At 38.8% G+C, this 21,480-nt stretch overlaps 1 protein-coding gene across 5 annotated transcripts in view; it reads right to left on the bottom strand.

Annotated features, from left to right (window-relative positions):
* Positions 1-21,480, bottom strand: part of TRAPPC9 (trafficking protein particle complex subunit 9) — a 645,618-nt gene that overhangs the window by 606,311 nt on the left and 17,827 nt on the right. For 3 of the 5 annotated variants that reach the window (XM_087447411.1, XM_014788024.2, XM_087447412.1), the window contains 2 exons: positions 19,343-19,471; positions 9,868-9,894 (listed from right to left, as the gene is read on the bottom strand). In XM_087447411.1, coding sequence (XP_087303537.1) covers positions 9,868-9,894; positions 19,343-19,471 — 156 coding nt within the window. The remainder of the gene's footprint in view (positions 1-9,867; positions 9,895-19,342; positions 19,472-21,480) is intronic. The other 2 variants (XM_087447413.1, XM_087447414.1) reach the window with 1 other exon arrangement.

Here is a 21,480-nt window from a genome sequence, read left to right as displayed (position 1 = left end):
AGCGAGGAAGTGACACTTCTCTGGGTGTATCTTTTTGTATAGTTTTGGCCTTTAGAACCATGTTCATGTTTTACATAGTAAAAAAAAATATCAATCAATAAAGATAGGGAACCCTATAATGGCATACAAAAAGAAACGAACGAGCCTAACTATACTAACTATATTTCAAATAAATAACATAATTACACTGAGAGGGAGGATTGAAGAACAAATCCAACTAACTTTTGATCGCAATACCTTGTTTATTTATTCTCAGTAGAAGAACAAAAGAAACATAGGAAACCCTTGAATTCTACTTAGAGGTTTGTTTTTACAGTGATATTGGTTAGTAATTCTGAGGCTACTTTCTATACATGGTAAGGCTAAGAAAAATGAGTAAATATACCGATAATCTTAGGAGCCAGATTTCTCACTGCTGGAGAAAGAAGATGTAATTATGATACAGGGGAAGACTAGAAAGATCCCTGGGATTTTAGGTTGGAATTGGAGTTATCAGAATTGGATAACAGTATGAACTTCTCACAGGACCTAGAAGCAATGACCCTCAGTAGCAATAAGCATATTTAGTGCCCAGATTTGGGTTTCTGTATACCATTCTCCAATGAAAGGAACTAGAATGCCTTAGAGAAATGTCTTATTTCAGAGCTGGGACAGGGAAAACACAAAACGAACCTAAATATCTTGACCCAGAAAGTAAGGGAGTACTCAAAAAATGACCGGGAATATGTCCAAAGGTTACAGGAGCCAGCTGGAAAGGCTTCCATTGGCCCAATTTAGCCAATGGGATACAAAATAAAGAATGACAGCAATGGATTAGAACCCACTGAATAAAATAAGGACCCACAGTCCATAGGAAGGAAGGAGGGAAGGAAGGAAGAAAGGGAGGGAGGGAGGAAATAAAGAGAGAAAGAGGAAGGAAATCTCTTCCTTATATTAAAATGCTAATAAATCCATAAGAAATGATGGAGTTAGAAAATCAACATTTGGCAACCATCATAGTAATAACTGACTCAGGTAAATCTTCAGTGAATGCCAAAACTAGTAAGTGAAAGTTTGATGAAGAATAGAATATTTACATAGTTCAAACTAATTTCACACAAATTACCTATTAATCACAAAGAAAAAAATAATAACTTTACACTGGACAAACCTAGCAGACTCTACTTTAACAATCAAAGTTAGCATCACCAATAATGGGACAAACCAATTTGTCTCCTGATATAATGTGTCTTCTGATATAACACAACAAAGACACATCATCACTTATTCTGCTCACCCCTCACCAACTCAGGCAAAATGCATAACCCTGTAATCATGAAGCAACTTCAGGCAAACCTAAATTGAGGAACATTTTACAAAACAAATGGTCTCTACTCTTCAGAAATATCAATATCATAAAAGACAAAGAAAAGCTGAGAAACTATTCTAGATTAAATGACCCTAAATAATGTGGAAACTAAATGCAATGTGTGATCCTGGGCTGGATCTTGGCTCAGGAAATATACCTGCTATATGGGGACAATTGGTAGAATTTAAATAAGGTCTGTAGAGTAGAGAAAGGTATTGCATCAGTGTTAAATTTCCTGACTTTAATCGCTGTACTGTGTTTATGTACATGAACGACCTTAGGAAATGCTCCCTTAGGTATAAATAGGTAGTGCCTAGGTAATGCCCAGCCAGGCGCTGGGCCAGGCCCTGGAAATGCAGTATCACAGCAGTGTGTGTTATAATGAAAAAGTCACCATTGGGGCGCTAAGATAAAGGTGACACCATAATAAAGGTGATGCCATGACAACTACCAGACTCTTACTAAAGAACCAAGCCTAGTATGAGGGTCTAGTTTTTTTCCCCAAGGAAATGAAAATCCTGGAATGAGACTGGAGATATATCATCACAAGAACTGATCAAAAGAGACGTTGACCCAGGAAGAAATATTGAAGGAGTTGTGCTTTTTAAGAAAGCTGAAAGAAGATGGAGGAAGCACGATAAAAATTCTACAGCAGAAATAAAATAAGAATAGAAGACTTCAACCACAAGTAGACCTAGCAGACTGCTACAGAGCACTCTACCAAACAGCAGCACAATACATATTCTTCTCAAACAGATATGGAACATTCTCCAGGACAGACCACATGCTAGATCATAAAATATATCTCAATAAATTTAAATGAACTGAAATCACACAAAGTACATTCTCTGACCACAACAGAATTATATTAGAAATCAACAATATAAGGAAATTTGGAGAATTCAGAAACACTAGTAAATTAAATATCACACACCTAAATAAGCAATGCATCAAAGAAGAATTCGCGAGGGAAATTAGAAAATACTTAGAGCTGAATGAAAACAAAAATACAATATCCCAAAATGAGACACAGCAAAAGCAGTGCTTAGAGGGAAATTTATAACTATAAACACCTTTATTTAAAAAAGAAAGAAAGCTCTCACATCAACAACCTAAGAAACTAGAAAAGAAAATAGCAAACTAATTTCAAAGCAAGCAGAAGGAAGGAAATAATAAAGATCAGAGCGGAAATAATAAAGATCAGAGCAGAAATAAATTAAATAGAGAAAAATCAACAAAATCAAAAGTTTGTCAATAAAATTGACAAACTGACCAAGAAAAAAGGAGAGAAGACTCAAATTACTAAAATCAGAGCTGCAAGAAGGGACATTACTACCAACCTTACAGAAATAGAAAGGATTATAAGGGAATACTATGAACAATTGCCTGCCAATAAATTATATAACCTAGATGAAATAGGCAAATTCATAGAAAGATACTGCCAAAACCAATTCAAGAAGAAAAAGAAAATCTGAACAGACCCATAACAAGTAAAGAGGTTGAAGCAGCAGTCAAAATATTTCCCACAAAGAAAATTCCAGGTACAGATGGCTTCACTGGTGAATTCTACCGAATGCTTAAGGAAGAATTCTTCACAAACTCTTCCCAAAAATATAAGAGGAAGGAACATTAATTATATCATTCCATGAGGTCAATATTGTCCTGATACCCCTACCAGAAAAAGATATCAAAACAAAAGAAAACTACAGACCACTATCTCTTATGAATATAGATGTAAAAATCTTTAATAAAATACTAGCAAACTGAATCCAGCAACATATAAGAAAATTGTACAACCTGACCAAATGGTATTTATCTCAAGAATGTAAGGTTGATCTAACATGTGAAAATCAATTAATATAATGTACAATATCAGTAGAATAAATGACAAAAACCACATGGTCATCTCAATAATCACAGAAAAAACATTTGACAAAATTCAACACTCTTTCATGATAAAAACCTCAACAAACTAGGAATAGAAGAGAATGTTCTCAACATGATAAAGGGCATGTATGAAAAGTCTACAGCTAACATCATACTTAATGGTAAAAGACAAAATGCTTTCCCCAAGATCAAGAATAAGACAAGGATGTCCTCTCTCACCACTTCTTTTCAACAAGGTTCTGGAAGTTCTAGTTCTGACAATTAGGCAAGAAAATTAAATAAAAGGAATTCAAATTGGAAAGGAAAAAGTAAAACTATCTCTTTTTCAGGTAACATGATTTTGCATAGAGAAAAGCCTAAAGAATCCACTAAAAAACATTACAGCTAATAAATTAGTTCAGCAAGTTTCCAGGATATAAGATCAATATACAAAAATTAATTGTATTTCTATACACTTGCAATGAACAATCTGAAAATGAATTAAGAAAATCATTCAGGGGCCGGCCCTGTGGCTTAGCGGTTAAGTGCGTGCGCTCCGCTGCTGGCGGCCGGGGTTCGGATCCCGGGCGCGCACCGATGCACCGCTTCTCCGGCCATGCTGAGGCCGCGTCCCACATACAGCAACTAGAAGGATGTGCAACTGTGACATACAACTATCTACTGGGGCTTTGGGGGAAAAATAAATAAATAAAATTATAAAAAAAAAAAAGAAGAAAGAAAATCATTCAACTCACAATAACATCAAAAAGTATAAAATACTTAAGATTAAATTTAACAAAAAAAAGTATAAAATGATACTCTGAAAAATATTATTGAAAAAAAAACTCAAAACACTGTTGAAAAAATTAAAGACCTAAATAAATGGAAAGACATCCCATGTTCATGGATCAGAAGACTTAATATTCTTAAGATGACAGTACTTCCCAAATTGATCCATTGGTTCAACACAATCTCTATCAAAATCACAGCTGGATTCTTTGCAGAAATTGACTAGCTGATCCTAAATTCATATGGAAATTCAAGGGACTCAGAATAACCAACACAATCTTGAAAAAGAAGAACAAAGTTGGAGGACCTACACTTCCCAATTTCAAAACTTACTACAACTTATCTCTAGGTGGAGAGATTATAGGTAATTTTTTAATTTATTTATTTTGCTTATCTTTATTTTCTAAATTGTCTATGGTGAACATGACTTTTACAACAAGGAAAAATAAGGTATTTTTCAAAACATGCATACTCATTCACTCACTGAAAAAAAAATTTTAATTATAAAGAGGTAAAAAAATACCTAGTAAAAAATAACTACTTAAAAACAAGAGTGCATTTAAGTTTTTCATAAATTGAAAACTTAAAAGCACAAACACATCAAGTTTCTAGTGAAATCTGTACAACATATTAAAACAAATTCATTTTCAAAAATTCTAATTGAATAATGAAAACGCAAGAAACAAAGGGAAAATCATATTTGATAGCCAACTTCAAAGACATGGAGAGGTAATGCTTAGAAATCACAGTCCCTATACCTGTGACACTAACTCAGTATAATGAAAGAAAAATCTTTACCTAGGAGACAGTGGAATTCTGGGCATAAGACAGGATAAACTCAGTACAACCTGCACTAGACACAGTGATCGTTTTTTAAATAGAATTCTAAAGTTAGAACATTATTGAAAAACTATAAAAGTTAGAACATTGTTGAAAAGCTATAAAAACGCTCTGAAAAACTGATAGAAACATATACATACTATAGGAAGTCTGCCCCCATGTCACATGTATGCAAACTTATTTTTCTTTACTCATGGGCACTAATTACTTTAACCAAGGAGAATATTTTAATTAAGACAAATAATATCACACTTCTCTTGTCAAATTTAGTTAATGAATTTACTCTGCTATGTAACCCTAATGTGTCTAAGATAGATCTAAAATTAGTGAAAATACCTTGTATAGTTTGTGGAACTCTTCTCAAAATTCCAAGCTGTTAAGATAGATCTGAGAGGTATTTCTATATTATCCTTTCCCTCGTGAAACGAAAAACAGATACTACTGTCAAAATTCTGTCACTACAGACAATGGTTCATGAGCACCATGTTCTAACTAATCTGCTGGACAATAAGGCATTTTCTAGACACTACGACCAAACACAATGAAACAGAAGGAAGACAATGACCCTATTCTGGAAGACTTACAATCAATTTCAACACAGGAGTTTTTATTTCATTGGTTAGTAAAACGAAATCAATCACTTTCTTGGAACATTCTGTAGTCACGATTCTACTTCTAGTGTAGTGATCAGAAAAGCCTTCCGTACAACTTTGTTAGGTCAATTAGCAACAATCATCACTGGAGGGTAAGTAATGCAGAAATTAACTGACAGCCATGCTTCTGCCCACATCAGACCTAAAATAAACCCACACTAAGCTCTGCAAAGTAAATGAAGAGATGACGTCCCCAGTGAGGAAAAACCTGTAAGAAATCAAATAAGTAAAGACTTGTTAATAAATGATTCCTACAGAAAGGAACAGAGTATGGTGGTTAAGAGAATAGATGCTGGAGACAAAATTGTGAGTTCTAATTCCCACATCACCACTAACTAGCTGTGACCTTGATCAAGTCAATGGATTTTTCTGCATCTCGGTTTCCTCATCTATAGACCAGGGATAACAACAGTACCTATTTCCTAGAACTGTTGTAAGGATTAATATGTATCGCTTTCTACGTAAGGTTTATAGAAAACACCTTAGATCTTAGTTATGACACCAAAAGCACAAGCAACAAAGAAAACACAGATAAACTGGACTTCATCAAAATTTAAAACTTCTATGCTTCAAAGGACACCATCAAGTAAGTAAGACAATACACAGACTAGGAGAAAATTTTTTTTTTTTTTTGAGGAAGATCAGCCCTGAGCTAACATCTCTATATCCTCCTCCTTTTTTTTCCCCAAAGCCCCAGTAGATAGTTGTATGTCATAGTTGCACATCCTTCTAGTTGCTGTATGTGGGACTTGGCCTCAGCATGTCCGGAGAAGCGGTGCCTCGGTGCGCGCCCGGGATCTGAACCCAGGCCGCCAGTAGCGGAGTATGTGCACTTAACCGCTAAGCCAGGGGCCGGCCCTAGGAGAAAATTTTTGAAAATCATGTATCTAATAAGGGACTTGTACCTAGACTATAAAAAGAACAATAGCTCAATAACAAAAAGACAAATAACTGAGTTAAAAAATGGATAAAGGATCTGAATAGACATTTTTCCAAAGAAAATATATGAATGGCCAATAAGCTCAATGAAAAGACACTCAATATCATTAGCTATAAGGAAAATGCAAATCAAAACTACAATGAGATACCACTTCACAGTCACTAGGAGAGCTATAATCAAAAAGATAATAACAAGTAGTGGCGAGGATGTAGAGAAATTGGAACTCTCACACACTGCTGACGAGAATGTAAAATAGCACAACCATTTTGGAAAACAATCTGGCACTTCCTCAAAAAGTTAAACATTTAGCTACCACATGACTCAGCAATTCCAATTCCTAGGCACACACATAAGAGAACTGAACACATATGTCCATATAAAAACTTGTACATGAATATTCATAGCATCATTACTCATAACAGCCAAAAATTAGAAACAACTCAAATGTCCATCAACTGATGAATGGGTACACCAAAAGTGGTATATCCATACAGTAGAATATCCTTCAGCAACAACAACAAAAAAATGAAGTACTGATCCATGCTACAATATGGATGAACCTTAAAAACATCATGTTAAGTGCAAGAAGTCAGTCACAAAAGACCACATGTTGTATGATTCCATTTATATGAAATGTCCAGAATAGGCAAATCTACAGAGACAGATGAGTGGTTGCCAGGGGAAATGGAGAGTGACTGCTAATGGATACAGGGCTTCTTGTCAGGGTGATGAAAATGTCCTAAGATTGACTGTGGTGATGGGTGCACAACTCTGGGAATGTAGTAAAAACCACTCTGCATTTTAATGGGTGAATTGTATTAAAGCTGTTAAAAAATAAATAAAAGCAACTTAGACCAGTGCCTTCACATAGTGAGCGCAGACTGCTAATTTTTATTATAGCAAGAGGAAATTCCTCACAATATGAAAACGGGAAAAGCAAATTTGAGTAACTGAAACTGGCCAAAACTTCATTTCATTTGAAGCAGTTGCTGAATGTACACAAAATGTTCAGAAATGACAAGAAAAAACAGCTCGATAGCACGAAGCATTCTGTTTCAAACAAAGATCAAGGGCTCAGAAGCCTCGCTGCTAGAAATGACTGGGGAGAAGCTTTGGTCCTTAAAACAAGCACCGAGCAAGCACCCAGAGACCGGGAAACACTTCCTCCTGGCCTTCGAAACGGTTGTGGGAAAAGCAAGCAGCAAAAAAAAAATCTAAAACAGCTTGCTTCAAATAGTATATCCATTTAAAATTCAAAAATAGGCCGGCCCCATGGCGTAGTAGTTAAGTGTGCGCACTCCGCTGCGGGTGGCCCGGGTTCGGATCCCGGCGCGCACCAACACACCGCTTGTCAGGCCATGCTGTGGCGGAGTCCACATAAAGCGGAGGAAGATAGGCACAGATGCTAGCTCACGGCCAGTCTTCCTCAGCAAAAAGAGGAGGATTGGCATGGATGTTAGCTCAGGGCTGATCTTCCTCACACAAAAAATAATAAATTAATTAATTAATTTAATTAAATTAAATTCAAAAATAAAATAAAGGTGATGTAATTGTGAGACAGCCTCACGTGGATGGATTTTACCACCCCTGAGAGAACGTTGGCTGCTCAGATTTAGAGACTAAGGAGAATCCCTACACACTGCTCCCGGAAGCGACTCCCTACCAACAACACATTTGCTGGAGTTTAAAAGCAGAGAAGAGGGCCGATCCCGTGGCTTAGCGGTTAACTGCGCGCACTCCGCTGCTGGCGGCCCGGGGTTCGGATCCCGGGCGCGCACCGACGCACTGCTTCTCCGGCCATGCTGAGGCCGCGTCCCACATACAGCAACTAGAAGGATGTGCAGCTGTGACATACAACTATCTACTGGGGCTTTGGGGGGAAAAAATAAATAAATAAATAAATAAAATTAAGAAAAAAAAAAAAAACAGAGAAGAGACTAAGGCCTGAAAGACAGATGAGATCTTGGTAAGTAAAGAAAAGCTGTGGTCTGTCCTGGGTCTGTGAGCAGAAGCCAGAAGGTGACGGCGAACTGGAGTGGCTGTAGTAGGAACTGGAATGTGTGGGGAGAGCAGAGGCTCGATTCTCTCTCTACTTGCTCTCCCTCGGGCAATGGAGATCAAGTCCACATTTTTCTAATTTGGGACCAATCTAATAAGATGCCCCCAGACCCCAAACCCTGGTTCCTGTGTCGTTTCCCGGCTAGCTTCAACCTCCACAGCAGGATCTGACACATCCCTGAATAACAAGGCCCCACAGAACCACCTCCCTTTTACTCCCAGCACTCTAAACTCAATTTCCTCTCTGTACAATCTTATTTCGAAAATTTTCAGAAATAAAAAATGTATATTCTTTGTTTATCTCAACAAATGACTGATTTTTCTGATAGCTCTAAGCTACTTCTTCTTGGTATAAGCACCTAATTCTCCTGTAAGTAAGGTGGTCGACACACTGAAATTCAGTACTTTCCATCAGGCATAACTGGCTAGACTGGACTCAATAACTTCCACTGGTCAAATACCAATACATCTAACATCTATTTAATTGTTCATCCATTTCAGCCAGAGTGCTGTTCAGTTCCTCCGCCCACCCCTCCATTGTTTTCTCATCAGCAACTCAGGTCTCCTGAAAACAAAACAAAGCACTGGTTTTCCTTCCTCTTCACTTTCCACAAACCCTACCAGGAAACATTAGCCTAGAGAAAGGATTCAACACAAATGTTCAAACAAAAATCTGCAAACCTGAAGCAATTTCATTTCAGAATCAAGATACACAAGGAAATGCAAATACATGTGTTGTCACAAAGCACGTGTAAGCATGACTATCTGATTTCCATTCTTCAGAGAAAGGAAGTTTTTCATTTTTTTACTATTTAACCTTTGTCATTGTTTCTGATTAAGCCATAAAATAATAGAGCTCATTATGAAATAATTAAGCACTGCGATAACAGAGATTTTTGCCGTATTAATTACAGAAGGTGTTAAGAGGAGAAAGGAAAACCCACCTCTACAAAAAATGCAAAATTTCTTTCCCTGTCAAGAACATATATGCAAAATGTAGTAGAGAATTCAAATTCATGTTGAGAGGAGCATAAAGCATAGAATCAGAGCAAAGTCATTACTATGCATAAATTCAAAATTAACTGGACAAGCATGCTCAATGCATTCAAAGAATTTTAAATGCACATTTTGCAAATCATTCACTTAACCATGCTAGAGGAATTTTCCTCTTCAACAGACAACATAAATCAACAGGGTGCCCCATCAAACAAAGACCAAACAATTGTCAGGTTTTTAACAGTTCTGATTTAAAATTACTTAAATCAGAATGTTCCAAAGATCATCATCCAGAATTTTTAAGCATTCATTCACATCACCATGAAACAAGCACTTAAAAAAACAACCAAAAGAAACTAAGCACATAGATCATGTACCTGGATCAATGAGAACTTCTTGTGCCCCTGGAAGAAAGAACAGATTATGGTCTTTTATTTGGAAAACAAAACTACTTTTAAAGATAACTACTAAATCACATTTCATAATTCACATAGCCTTGAAAAATCTGAGACACTTGTATCTGATCAGAAAAGCAATTCTGAATAACAAGTTCAGTGCCTTTTTGCTTTAGAAGGAAAGAAAAGAATACTATTACTCAGACTCTGCACAAACTGTCAAGTGCCTCCTTGCCTCTCCCCACTTTCTACACTCATGCTCCCCAGCTCTTCTTAAGCAAGCATGAGAATTTCTTATTTCCACAAATAAGCCAAATGACAAAGGAATAGTAATTCATTTGTGCAATTATGTGCCCACACCTTGGAATAGGGGGTAAAAGGTACCAGAGGCTATACAGCACTTATCACTACCTTCCTAAATCCCACCCTCACACACACACTCACACACAGTGAATTACTAGATATGTCACAAGCTAATGATTTCCAACTTTTAGAAGGTAGCTTTGTAGTTAGTTTAAAATACAAAACAGTTAATTTATTATCAAGAAGGTTTTGAAAGCCTTGATCATCTGCTAAACTATCTAAATATCCACGATATTTGATCCAATCAGCCTTCTCTGTAGAATGTAATTTCCCAAGATGGCAAACACACCCTCAGAGGTTCTGGTTCCAAGAGTGGTGTTTATCATTATCTGTGATCTTTTTTTTTTTTGGGGAGGAAGATTGGCCCTGAGCTAACATCTGTTGCCAATCTTCCTCCTTTTTTCCTGTTTTTTTCCTCCCCAAAGCCTCAGTAGATAGTTGTATGTCATAGTTGTATGTCCTTCTAGTTGCTCTGTGTGGGATATTGCCTCAGCATGGCTTGATGATGGGTGTGTAGGTCTGTGCTCAAGATCCGAACTGGTGAACCCCGGGGCGCCAAAGCGGAGTGCGCGAACTTAACCGCTATGCCACTGGGCCGGCCCCGCTATGATCATTTTTAAACACATTAACAAGATTCAGAAAGGTATGTCCCAATAACATATATTCTTATTGAAATAGCATATTTATTCAATTGTCTATATAGAGAATAGGTCCCATGATCATGGTCCTATCTCTGTACAGACTAAAAATCACTGCAATCTAGAAGCCACAATTATAGTAAAAACAGGTGCTTGCTATTGAATACCAACTATATGCCAAGCACAGTGCTTGACAACCAGCATGTGTGGTTCTCAGAGCAGCCCTACGAAGTAGTCAGGGATGATCAACCTCACTGCGGACGGGGAGACTGAGGGATGCTCCACATCACACTCTCCATGACACCACGGCCCCCGACACAAGCTGACAGATCTGCACTGAAGAGACACGCAGCTGTGTGAAAACTTGGGGAACTCTGGATTTCCAAATAACTCTAAAAACTTCCTGTACAGTGAAAAACCTGGTCAAATAAATGATCCTGTGCCATATCCTTTAGATAGGGAATATGATTGAAACTTTTTTGACGCCTCAGAGTCATTACCACAATCATCAATGATTTGACCTCTCAGCATGTCTAGTGATGAACTGGGCCCCGTGTTAAGTTGCACTCAAATTGCAGGGCTTTTAAGGTTATTTTATTCAATTTGTAAAAATCTTCCTGTCTCATGCCTCACACAGGCAGTCAACTGTCATTCTCACTGGCGTGGATGTACCTGAAACAACCCATTTCGGCCTTTTAAGATCTCTTCATCTAATCCAGTGTGGATCTGTGAGCCACCTGGCCCAGATAATTTTTTCAAAAAGCAAAGAAAACATTCAACCGCAAAAAATGGACAGCTTTTTACCAAATGGACTTTAACATCTAATTGGACTTCCTGGAAGCACTTTTCTTTTATTAAACTCACTTCTAGGTACTTAATAGTTTTCTGATTGGTGAGAGTAACACGTGGACTTTGTTTTCTGATTATATGGCCTACTCAGAAGACTTCTTGTCCTGCGTGGGTGGGAGGGGGAATAATAATTAGTGCTGTTTGAAGAAATCACACGATGAGAAAAAGGGGCATCCTCCAGCCAGGTCTCTATGGGTAGAAGTACCTCGATGTGCTCAGAAATGTGACTGTCAGCACCATTAGGCTCCAATGAACTAATTTCACATTAACCAGACTCATAAGAGACTGATGTAAGAAAACTGTAGGTTTAACTTATCAATGTAATAGAAGACATAAAATTATCAGACTAAAATATCAGAGTTCAACAATCGGCACATTTTCTCCTCGGTGGCACAATCACAGGCAGGAGGTTACGTGGCAAGCATGGACTGAAGCACAGCAAGAGGAGTTTTCTAGATTCACTTGATGGACCACATTTCTGTTACAGGGACAGACCTGCTGCCCAGACAGTTAACGCTGAGCACAGGGCACTCTCCACAGACAGTGGCCCAGACACAACTGTGAACGTTTGTACACCTCTCCTTTTCCCGCCCTCTCTAGCTGGCCTACCCCTGCCTGATGTGTAGATGTACATATAGATCTACAGACATGCTGACACTGCTGAACACCCAAAGCCAGTCTCTGGGAGCCTGGAAGCTGGAGTGCCAAGGTTTAAATCCCAGCTCCTCCACTTACTAGCTCTGTGACCTTGGTCAAGTTACTCACCCTCTCTGTGCCTCAATTTCCACATCTATAAAACTGGGATAATAATCAAACCTACTTTACTGGGTTGTTGTGAGGATTAAAGGATTAAATTAGCTTATATAGGGGGCCGGCACAGTGGCGCAAGTGGTTAAGTGCGCACACTCCGCTGCGGTGGCCCGGAGTTCACCAGCCCGTATTCCGGGCGCGGACCGACACACCACTTGTGAAGCCATGCTGTGGTGGCGTCCCATATAAAGTGGAGGAAGATGGGCACGAATGTTAGCCCAGGGCCAGTCTTCCTCAGCAAAAAAAAGGAGGATTGGCATTAGATGTTAGCTCAGAGCTGGTCTTCCTCACAAATAAATAAATAGTTTATATAAAATGCTTAGAAAAGCGTGTAGCACATTTTAAGTGCTCAACAAATGTTAACTATTAAGGTGATTTTACAAATCTCCGTTCTAATCGTCTTTTGTATTTCCTTGCTAGTCTGAGTCCCAAAGGACAGCCTTATTTCCCTATTTACAAATTCTTGGAAAGCACCTTTCTGTTCCACCCCATGACTTGTTCAAACTGGGGGAAGGGGACACTTCCTCCCCGTTCCTCTGGTTTCCATTACGAAGGCTCTTCCCTTAACACTCCTGACTCAGGGCACGGAGGAGCCGAGCTTCCTGGGTGCTGCCTGAGGGTGGCCGGCACCCAAGGGAACAAGAGGGGTTTCACGTGCCCTGCCGTCTCCCAGACTCCCTAAACTCATAACTCACTCCACCATGCGAGGAGGACTAGCGGTGGGAGACAAGCTGGGCACGTGAAACCCTTCTTGTTCCCTTAGATGCCAGCCACCCTCAGGCAGCACCCAGGATGCTCCGCTCCTCCGTGCCCTGAGTACGACAGGGGCAGGTCCTCTCATAGGAAGACCTACTATGGCCCAGAGCTGCCTGGGGCTGGGTGCATCTGTCTAGTTCCGGGATACAGTATGAAGATACCTGTTTTCCTGTATCCCTAAAGTTCATGGAAAATGTGGCTTTATCAGTAATAAAGGTGACATTTACCTCCACCTGCCTACTCTCTTGTCTCATCTCTCAATTGGCTGGTGGAGAAAACTGGACTGTAATTATTGGGCCCCCTTAACCTTTAACATATACTAATTGACTATAATTCTGTGGTTTAACATAGGTTCAGAATGACTGCATAATGGCCCTATCTCTGATGCTGCTGCTAAATTATGAGTATAGGAACTACTGATCTTCTTCAAATATTTCACTCATTTCTTAATTGAATTTTTCCTCATAAAACCATATTTTCCTATTTTAATTTCTTAGTAATTGCCCAAGACTATAAAATGATGTCTTCACACAAAATAATAGCTAAAGTTTATGAGATCTTTTATGAGATAACCATTGTGCTAAACACGTTATACAATTTCTCGCTAAACTGACAATTCTACAAAGATGATATTAGCATCCCCATTTACAGACGAGGGAAAAACTGAGAAAGAACTCACTCAAGTTTGCATGGCCGCACACTCAAACCCAAGTCAAAAAACTAGGCTCTTTCCATGATACCAAATCACCTCCCATTAATTAAAATACAACAGTGGGGGCCGGCCCCGTGGCTTAGCGGTTAAGTGCGTGCGCTCCGCTGCCGGCGGCCCGGGTTCGGATCCCGGGTGCGCACCGAGGCACCACTCCTCCAGCCATGCTGAGGCTGCGTCCCACATACAGCAACTAGAAGGATGTGCAGCTATGACAGACAGCTATGTACTGGGGCTTTGGGGGAAAAATAAATAAATAAAATCTTTAAAAAAAAAAAAATACAACAGTGGGTTCAATACTCAGGGAGTTCAATATGTTTTTCAGATTTGGTTTTCCAGAGACCATTTCTATCTTTTTTATAAGATCAAGGCTGACTGGTTTCTAATATTGGAAGAAAAGTCCAATTTCGCCATTGTTCGCATAGCAAGTCTGAAATTTTCACGCAGAGATGACAGAATCTTAAAAATAAGATATAACTAGAATACTTTTTCTAGGTATCCAGACATAATAGACATTGTGCTATGCTGAAGCATTAAACAAAGCAATCAAATTAAAGGAACATTAAGTCTTCTTTTACAAACAGGAAAATTGACTTTAAAAGGTGCAACAGCACCACCTATGGCCAAAAAAGGCTTTCCAAGTTGCTGGAAAAGATGCAACCAAAAAATTGGCCGCATATAAGCAATGATCAGTAAGATTTTAAAAAACAGGATGCTCAGAGACCATAACTAAAAGCTTAGCTAGCACATTCTGAATTCTACTTCAGGGAAGCGAGTGGAATTCAGTACTTAATCTGAAATCTTTAACACTCCTGAATATAAACAAAAAACACAGGATCATGGTAACTAATCTTAGAATAGGAAGGAATCTTGGGCATCCAGTCCAGCCTCTTCGCTTTACAGAGAGAGAGATGAGATCCAGGGAATCTGCCCTTCTAGCAATCATTAGCAAAGCTTACTCCTAGTCCTTGTATCTTGCACTATCCCAAAAACCAATGGATCTATACTAACCCTATATTCATAAAAGTCGCATCTGCATTTTTCCAACAGTGGGTAGTCTAAGCGTCTTGCAAAATACTTCCCAAAGGTCTAGTAACTATACAACACACAATTTTACTGGAATACAAAAACGTTCATTGAGATAATAAAACAGCATGAGCTTCCTTTTATTCTCTCTATAAAGGAAAAGTGACAGATGTCAAATCAACATTTTGATTTTTTTTAACCTATTAAGATACAGAAAAAATCAAAATTTTCTTCAACCACAAAAGAGATAAGCTTATTCTCTGAAAATAGCTCAATGTCAATTTTCCTAAACTTAATCACTATGGTCATATTCCTAGTAATTTGAAGGTTTTAGTGGGTGTTTACATGGCAAGATGAATTCAGAGTTGTAAAAATATACATTCTTTACAACTAATATGTAAGTTCTTCCACTTAAGGCAATTTAGCTATCCTTTATCTTACTAGAATGACACTCATTTCATCAAAACTTCATACTGTACTAAAAAAAATGTAACTGAATCCTTATCATTAAAATCATATTCATATATATCATATGCATATACGTATTGACTATGCACCAGAAATAAATCACTCTCTTCAGTATTCAAAGTTGGTGCTTCTAAACAATCTATGTCATTGTGACAGCAAAGTTTTATTGTGCACCTCTTAGGGACTTTGCATACATGGTATCTAACTCTCATAAGGTAAATAACTTTATTTTAGGTTCACAAATGAGGGAATGTACTTAGGCCATAAAAACAAAGCTGACAAGTCCCATGTCCATAAAACTTACATATTCATCATCAGGAAAGAAAAGAGTATAGATTTTTACTTTCTCTCAACATTCCTGACTTAATCTTTTCTTCCATACCAAAGACTACATAAAACCAACTCAGTCTTCATAACTTTTTCTCTCAACAAGCATCACTAGAGACACACAAGCAATAAGTCACTAGCAATGGTTAGATTTTCAAAGCCCCCCTTCTTGTGCTCTGTAATAATTTTTAAAGTTTTATTTTTAGTGCTTACAGAGTTAAGAAAATAAAAAATATTAACTTTTTAGTTTTTTTAGCTGAGAATGTTTGTGAAAATGTACAATTTTAATCTATTCCACTCTGTCTCATATTTTCACTGCTATCTCTTCTTTTAAGGCCTTGTCAGGCTGAGATCACTAAAATCTGTGATTTATGAACTCACAGACGTTCAGGACACCAGTCAAAAGGAGGCTGATTAGAGGAGCAATTAATGCTCACTGTGCAGTCAGACCAACCTGGGTTCAAGTCCTGATCCGCAACTTGCCAGTGTGTGATCTGGGGCAAGATGCCTCATCTCTAAACCTCAGTCCCTCGCCCGGAAAAAGGAGGTACTGTACTTGCCCTGGGCGCCTGCTATGAGGTAAGACATAAAGCATTTAGCACAGCCACTGGCCTATGGTAGGTGCTGAATAACTCATAGCCATTGTGATAATGATGATGATGATGATCACTATTAAACTAAGATAGGCCAAAAAGTAGAAATGACCATAAAAGAGAAATGTTTACAAGTCAATAAGCATTTCCTTTTGGATTGATTGCAGAATGTCCTATTTATTTTTTTAATACACCAAGTTTTGTCTGTTAATTATAGACTTACATGGGCCGGCCCCGTGGCTTAGCGGTTAAGTGTGTGCGCTCTGGTGCTGGCGGCCCGGGGGTTCGATTCCCAGGCGCGCACCGGCACACCGCTTCTCCGGCCATGCTGAGGCCATGTCCCACATGCAGCAACTAGAGGGATGTGCAGCTATGACATACAACTATCTACTGGGGCTTTGGGGGAAAATAAATAAATAAATTATAGACTCACAGGTTCATATACAAGTCTCTAGAGAAAAGAATTAATGGCCCCTAACCTTTAAATACCAAGAAACGAAAGTTAAAAAAAATTAAAACAAAAGGAGAATTAAAGCAAAAGGAGGAGGGGCCGGCTCCGTGGCTTAGCGGTTAAGTGCGCGCGCTCTGATGCTGGCGGCCCGGGTTCGGATCCCGGGCGCGCCCCGAGGCACCACTTCTCCGTCCAACCCGGGGCCGAGTCCCACGTACAGCAACTAGAAGGATGCGGACCTATGACGTACAACTATCTACTGGGGCTTTGGGGGGAAAAAAATGAATAAATAAAATCTTTAAAGCAAAAGGAGGTAGGGACTAAAGAATTCTTTTTGAAACTAAGATAACTCAATTTTAAGAGGGAAAAAAAAATCTCTTTTCTCAGAGGAAATCTGCTTGAAAACTATGTAATCGGGATCTGAGATATCTAGAGTCTTTTAACATTATTCATGATTCATATTACCAAGTCTTAAAACGACTTGATAATCAACAATAATAACAATATGTATTAATAATAATAATAGCTGCTAACATTTACCAAGTACTGGCTAGGATTGTTCTGGGTCCTTTACATGTGTATCATCTCATTCACAAGAACCCTATAAGGTAAGTACTATTATTATCTTCCCATTTTACAGATAAAGAAATTGAGGCACAGAGAGATTAAGCAACTTGCTCCAGGTCACACTGACATTAAGCGACACCTGTGTTTCTGCTGTTTTGCTGTTGAAAAAGGAACCTGAGATATAAATTCAAGGTAGAATGTTAAATAATTAGTTTGTCTGGTCTTCACCTCAGATAGTAGATGCCATAAATTCCTGATGTAAGACGAGGTTGCCACTACGAACTGAATAATCTTGAAATTAATATCCAAGATAAAGCAACATATCTGTTCATGATATCAAGCCCATTAATGGATCTGGACCCTCTATTGCTTGACAGGTAGTAACAGCATCACTGACCTAATGAGATAAGCGCTGCTCTTTCAGCTCTCGCCTGGGCTTCACTAGATGTTTCTCCCCACAGACTATCTTCAACAGGAAAAAGTTCTCAAGTTTCTTACACTATGTAAAGCTAAAAAGGACACTTCTCTACTGAAGACAGAGTAGTTTTTCAAAAAAGCTTAAAACTGTTTTTGCCTACATTCAGCAAGGAGAAAAAAGGAAACATTATTCTCCAAGTCTCTCGAGTCTCACTAACCACATCAGAACAGTCTCAGCACATGATAACTCTTCAAATCACAGGGGACAAAAAAACAACCTCCAACAAAAGGGCTCCCCTGGAGAGCGCAGCAGCTCCCCTTCTAGAGAAAATGAAGCATGCTTGCACCTCTCTGAGTGTGTGGGAGATTCTAGCACCTGGTCACTGACCAGAGAAGACAATGCAACTTAAAATGCTGTAATCTCATACCAGAGATAGCAATTATAACAACAAGGAATAAATACAGGTGGACGCTGACGCAACATCTCAAGTCAGAATCAAAGCACAGGGAAAGGCAGGAGTAGAGATATCCTCAACCTCAGACTTTCTATGTCACTTCTCAGCCTGCTTTACTTTCCTCTCAAATAACCGAGATGCCACTAAAACCATTAGGAATGCTCTGCTGAAGAATGATAAAATATCTTCAAGAACCATTATAGATTCATCTAAGCAGTTCTACAAAGACTGCAGCCAGATTCAGGCTGTGCCGCTACGGTAACTGGTTCATAAAGGTAATTTCTGCGTTCTTTACAGATCATAGGGGATGGTATAATTCAGCGAAAAAAGAAATTTAAGGCTTTTCCCCATCCAATACTACAGTGGGCTTTCTCTCTGAGGAAAAAAATATCTAAAAATCTCATGGATCAAAAAACACCTACCAGTTATGTGTATAGCCTTGATTTCTGCATTCTTTGTTATTATCTTTGTGATCTGTGCAATATGACAACTATATCCTGAACCATTTAAGGCAAGTTCATTCGTTAACAGTCAAAAGGGTCAAGTTCATTCAACAAGCATTTGTGGGTCTGCTCCTCCAAAGAAGATTTTTTACTCTTCATTGGTGCTAACAAACATAAGCAAATTAAACTTAACTCATTAAGAGAACTTCATCAACCAGGAAAATAAGAAACAGCTCCCAGACCCTGATTTAGCTTTAAAATTGACATCTGGGACCAGCTTCACCGAATACACAGAAATTATGAAAAAGACCCAGAAACGGAACTTCAAGGGTCTACCACGAAGTTTTATGCAAGTTTTCCAGAAATCAACCAATCATTGTAATCCATTAACATGATTCAATAAGATCAATAAATATTCAATAAAATCAGAAGAAAATGTCTCGTGCAAGATTTCTTCTGACTCAGTAGATATTACACTTTATTTAAACATTAGTCAGCCTTAACTCAGAGGGACAAGTAATAAATTACTCCCACTTGCTTAAAGACTATAGATGAGTCCAGGCCGGAGGACAGAGCAGAGCTTACCCGGTCGGTGTCTGTTGGCTGCTTCAGCAGGAAGCGAGCTGCCCGGGACCCTTTGAGCTCCAGCCTTACCAGCGGTTCCACCAGGATAGTGATAGATGACAGAAGCCGAACACAACCCTTCAAGGGCAGCTGGGCATTAAAAAAAAGTACAATTAGTAAAGTTAGTGGCCCATCGTTAGCTCAAATTGCATGGCTAAGAATGATTTGAACAGATTATGTGGAAATGCCAATTTTTCCCCAAAACAAAGATCAAATCTACAGATCACTGGTTTTGTTACAAACAGGAACATGCCACCTATTATCTTTCGCAAGCCCACGTCGAGGCCGGCAACACAGGAAAGTCTCACGATGCTCAAGGCTTCACTGTGGGGCTGAGTACACATGTGAAATGGGCCAGCCTCCTCAGCCATTCATTCCCTCATGTAACCAACAGTTGAGCGCATACCGTGAGGCAGGCTCTGTGCCCGATTCTGATGCTACAGAGATGTGTAGCAGAAAGTGCCCTGGACTGAAAATATTTCAAAAATACCACCAGAAGCAGGACCAGAACACCTTTCCACATCACACACCCTAAATGCATCTGTTCAGTTTGGAGCAAATACCTGTAGGCCTGTCTCCTTCTCAAAGGCAGCCACAGTTACTTGGAGTACATTTCGTTCTTCTATTACCAGCAGTTATATCCTAAAAATTTCAAGCTATGCCACATGCCTTATTAGTTGTGCTACAGTGTTCATCTTTATTCATTAGTTCAGCGGTTCTCAAACTTTTTGGTCTTAGAACTCTTTGACACTCTGAAAAATTACTGAAGATCACAAAGAGTTTTTTTGGTGCAGGTTACGTCTAGAGATATTTACCATATTTGAAATTAAAACCAGAAAAGGATTTAAATATTTATGTGTTAATTCCTTTTAAAATAATGAGAACCTCATTACATGCTGAATTTTTATGAAAAGTAACTATTTTCCAAAACAAAAAGAATATGCTGGGGGGCTGGCCCTGTGGTGTAGTGGTTAGGTTTGGCGCGTTCCTCTTCGGCAGCCCCAGTTCTCAGGTTCAGATACCAGGCATGGACCTATGCCACTTGTCAGCCACGCTGCGGCAGCAACCCACATATAAAGTAGAGGGAGACTGGCACAGATGTTAGCTCGGGGCTAATCTTCCTCAAGCGAAAAACGAGGAAGATTGGCAACAGATGTTAGCTCACGGCTAATCTTCCTCAGCAAAAAACCAAATAAATAAATAAATAAAATAATATGCTGGAAAAGTGGCATTGTTATACCATTTTTACAAATTTCTTTAATGTCTGGCTTCATACAAGTGAGGTAGATTCTCATATCTGCTTCGGCACCCGATCTGTTGTCATAGGTCATGTAGCCTCTGGGAAACTCCACTATATGTTTATGAGAGATGTACACATATGTTTATGAGAGACATACATTAGAGACTGCATATATATGAGAGGAAAGTGAAAGATGCACACAGCACACAGCACAGTCCATCTCCACGCACCTTCTTTATGAACCCTACCGACCTGGTGGATCACTCTCTGGGTGTGAGGTACATGAGTGGGTACTATTCTTTCTGGATAAGTGCCTGCAGCAGAGGCCCTACTGTTAAAGCTCCCTGGGATACGGATATGTTCCACCAATCAATAACAAGTATTTATAGACTTCTCTTTCAAGAAAACTAAGCAAATCTCACATTCTTTCTCATCCTGCTTAATCCTTTCTCTCTTTCTCTTTTCTTTTCCATCTCTTCCTATTCTCTCCTTCTCTTTCCCACTTTTATTTCTCTATCCTCTTTAAGAAGCCAAATTATGAAACTTAAGTCCATTTTAAGTATTTCTTATATTTAATGTATTCTATAGCATGTTAAACTTCTATTAAAGAATTTACTTGGTTCCTTCATTCTGACTTGTACTATCCTAAGTGGCTGACAGATAGGCCCCCTGACTAAACTGTCAGCTTCTTCAAGGAAAGAACCCTATTTTAGTCCTTACACAACATTCACTTAACAAGCATTTATGGAACATCTACAGTATGCTAGATGATGGACACACACAGACCACGCCTCCCACTCCCATGAGAAAGTCCCTGAAGGAGAAAAACACCTAAACATGCAATTCCAGCACAAAGAGT

Source organism: Ceratotherium simum, chromosome 23 (genome assembly GCF_057802395.1).
Source record: "Ceratotherium simum simum isolate JZ-2026a chromosome 23, ASM5780239v1, whole genome shotgun sequence".
In the NCBI taxonomy this organism is placed as follows: Eukaryota; Metazoa; Chordata; class Mammalia; order Perissodactyla; family Rhinocerotidae; genus Ceratotherium; species Ceratotherium simum.
The sequence above is the reverse complement of the archived record's forward strand: the minus strand, read 5'-3'. Positions and strand labels throughout refer to the sequence as shown.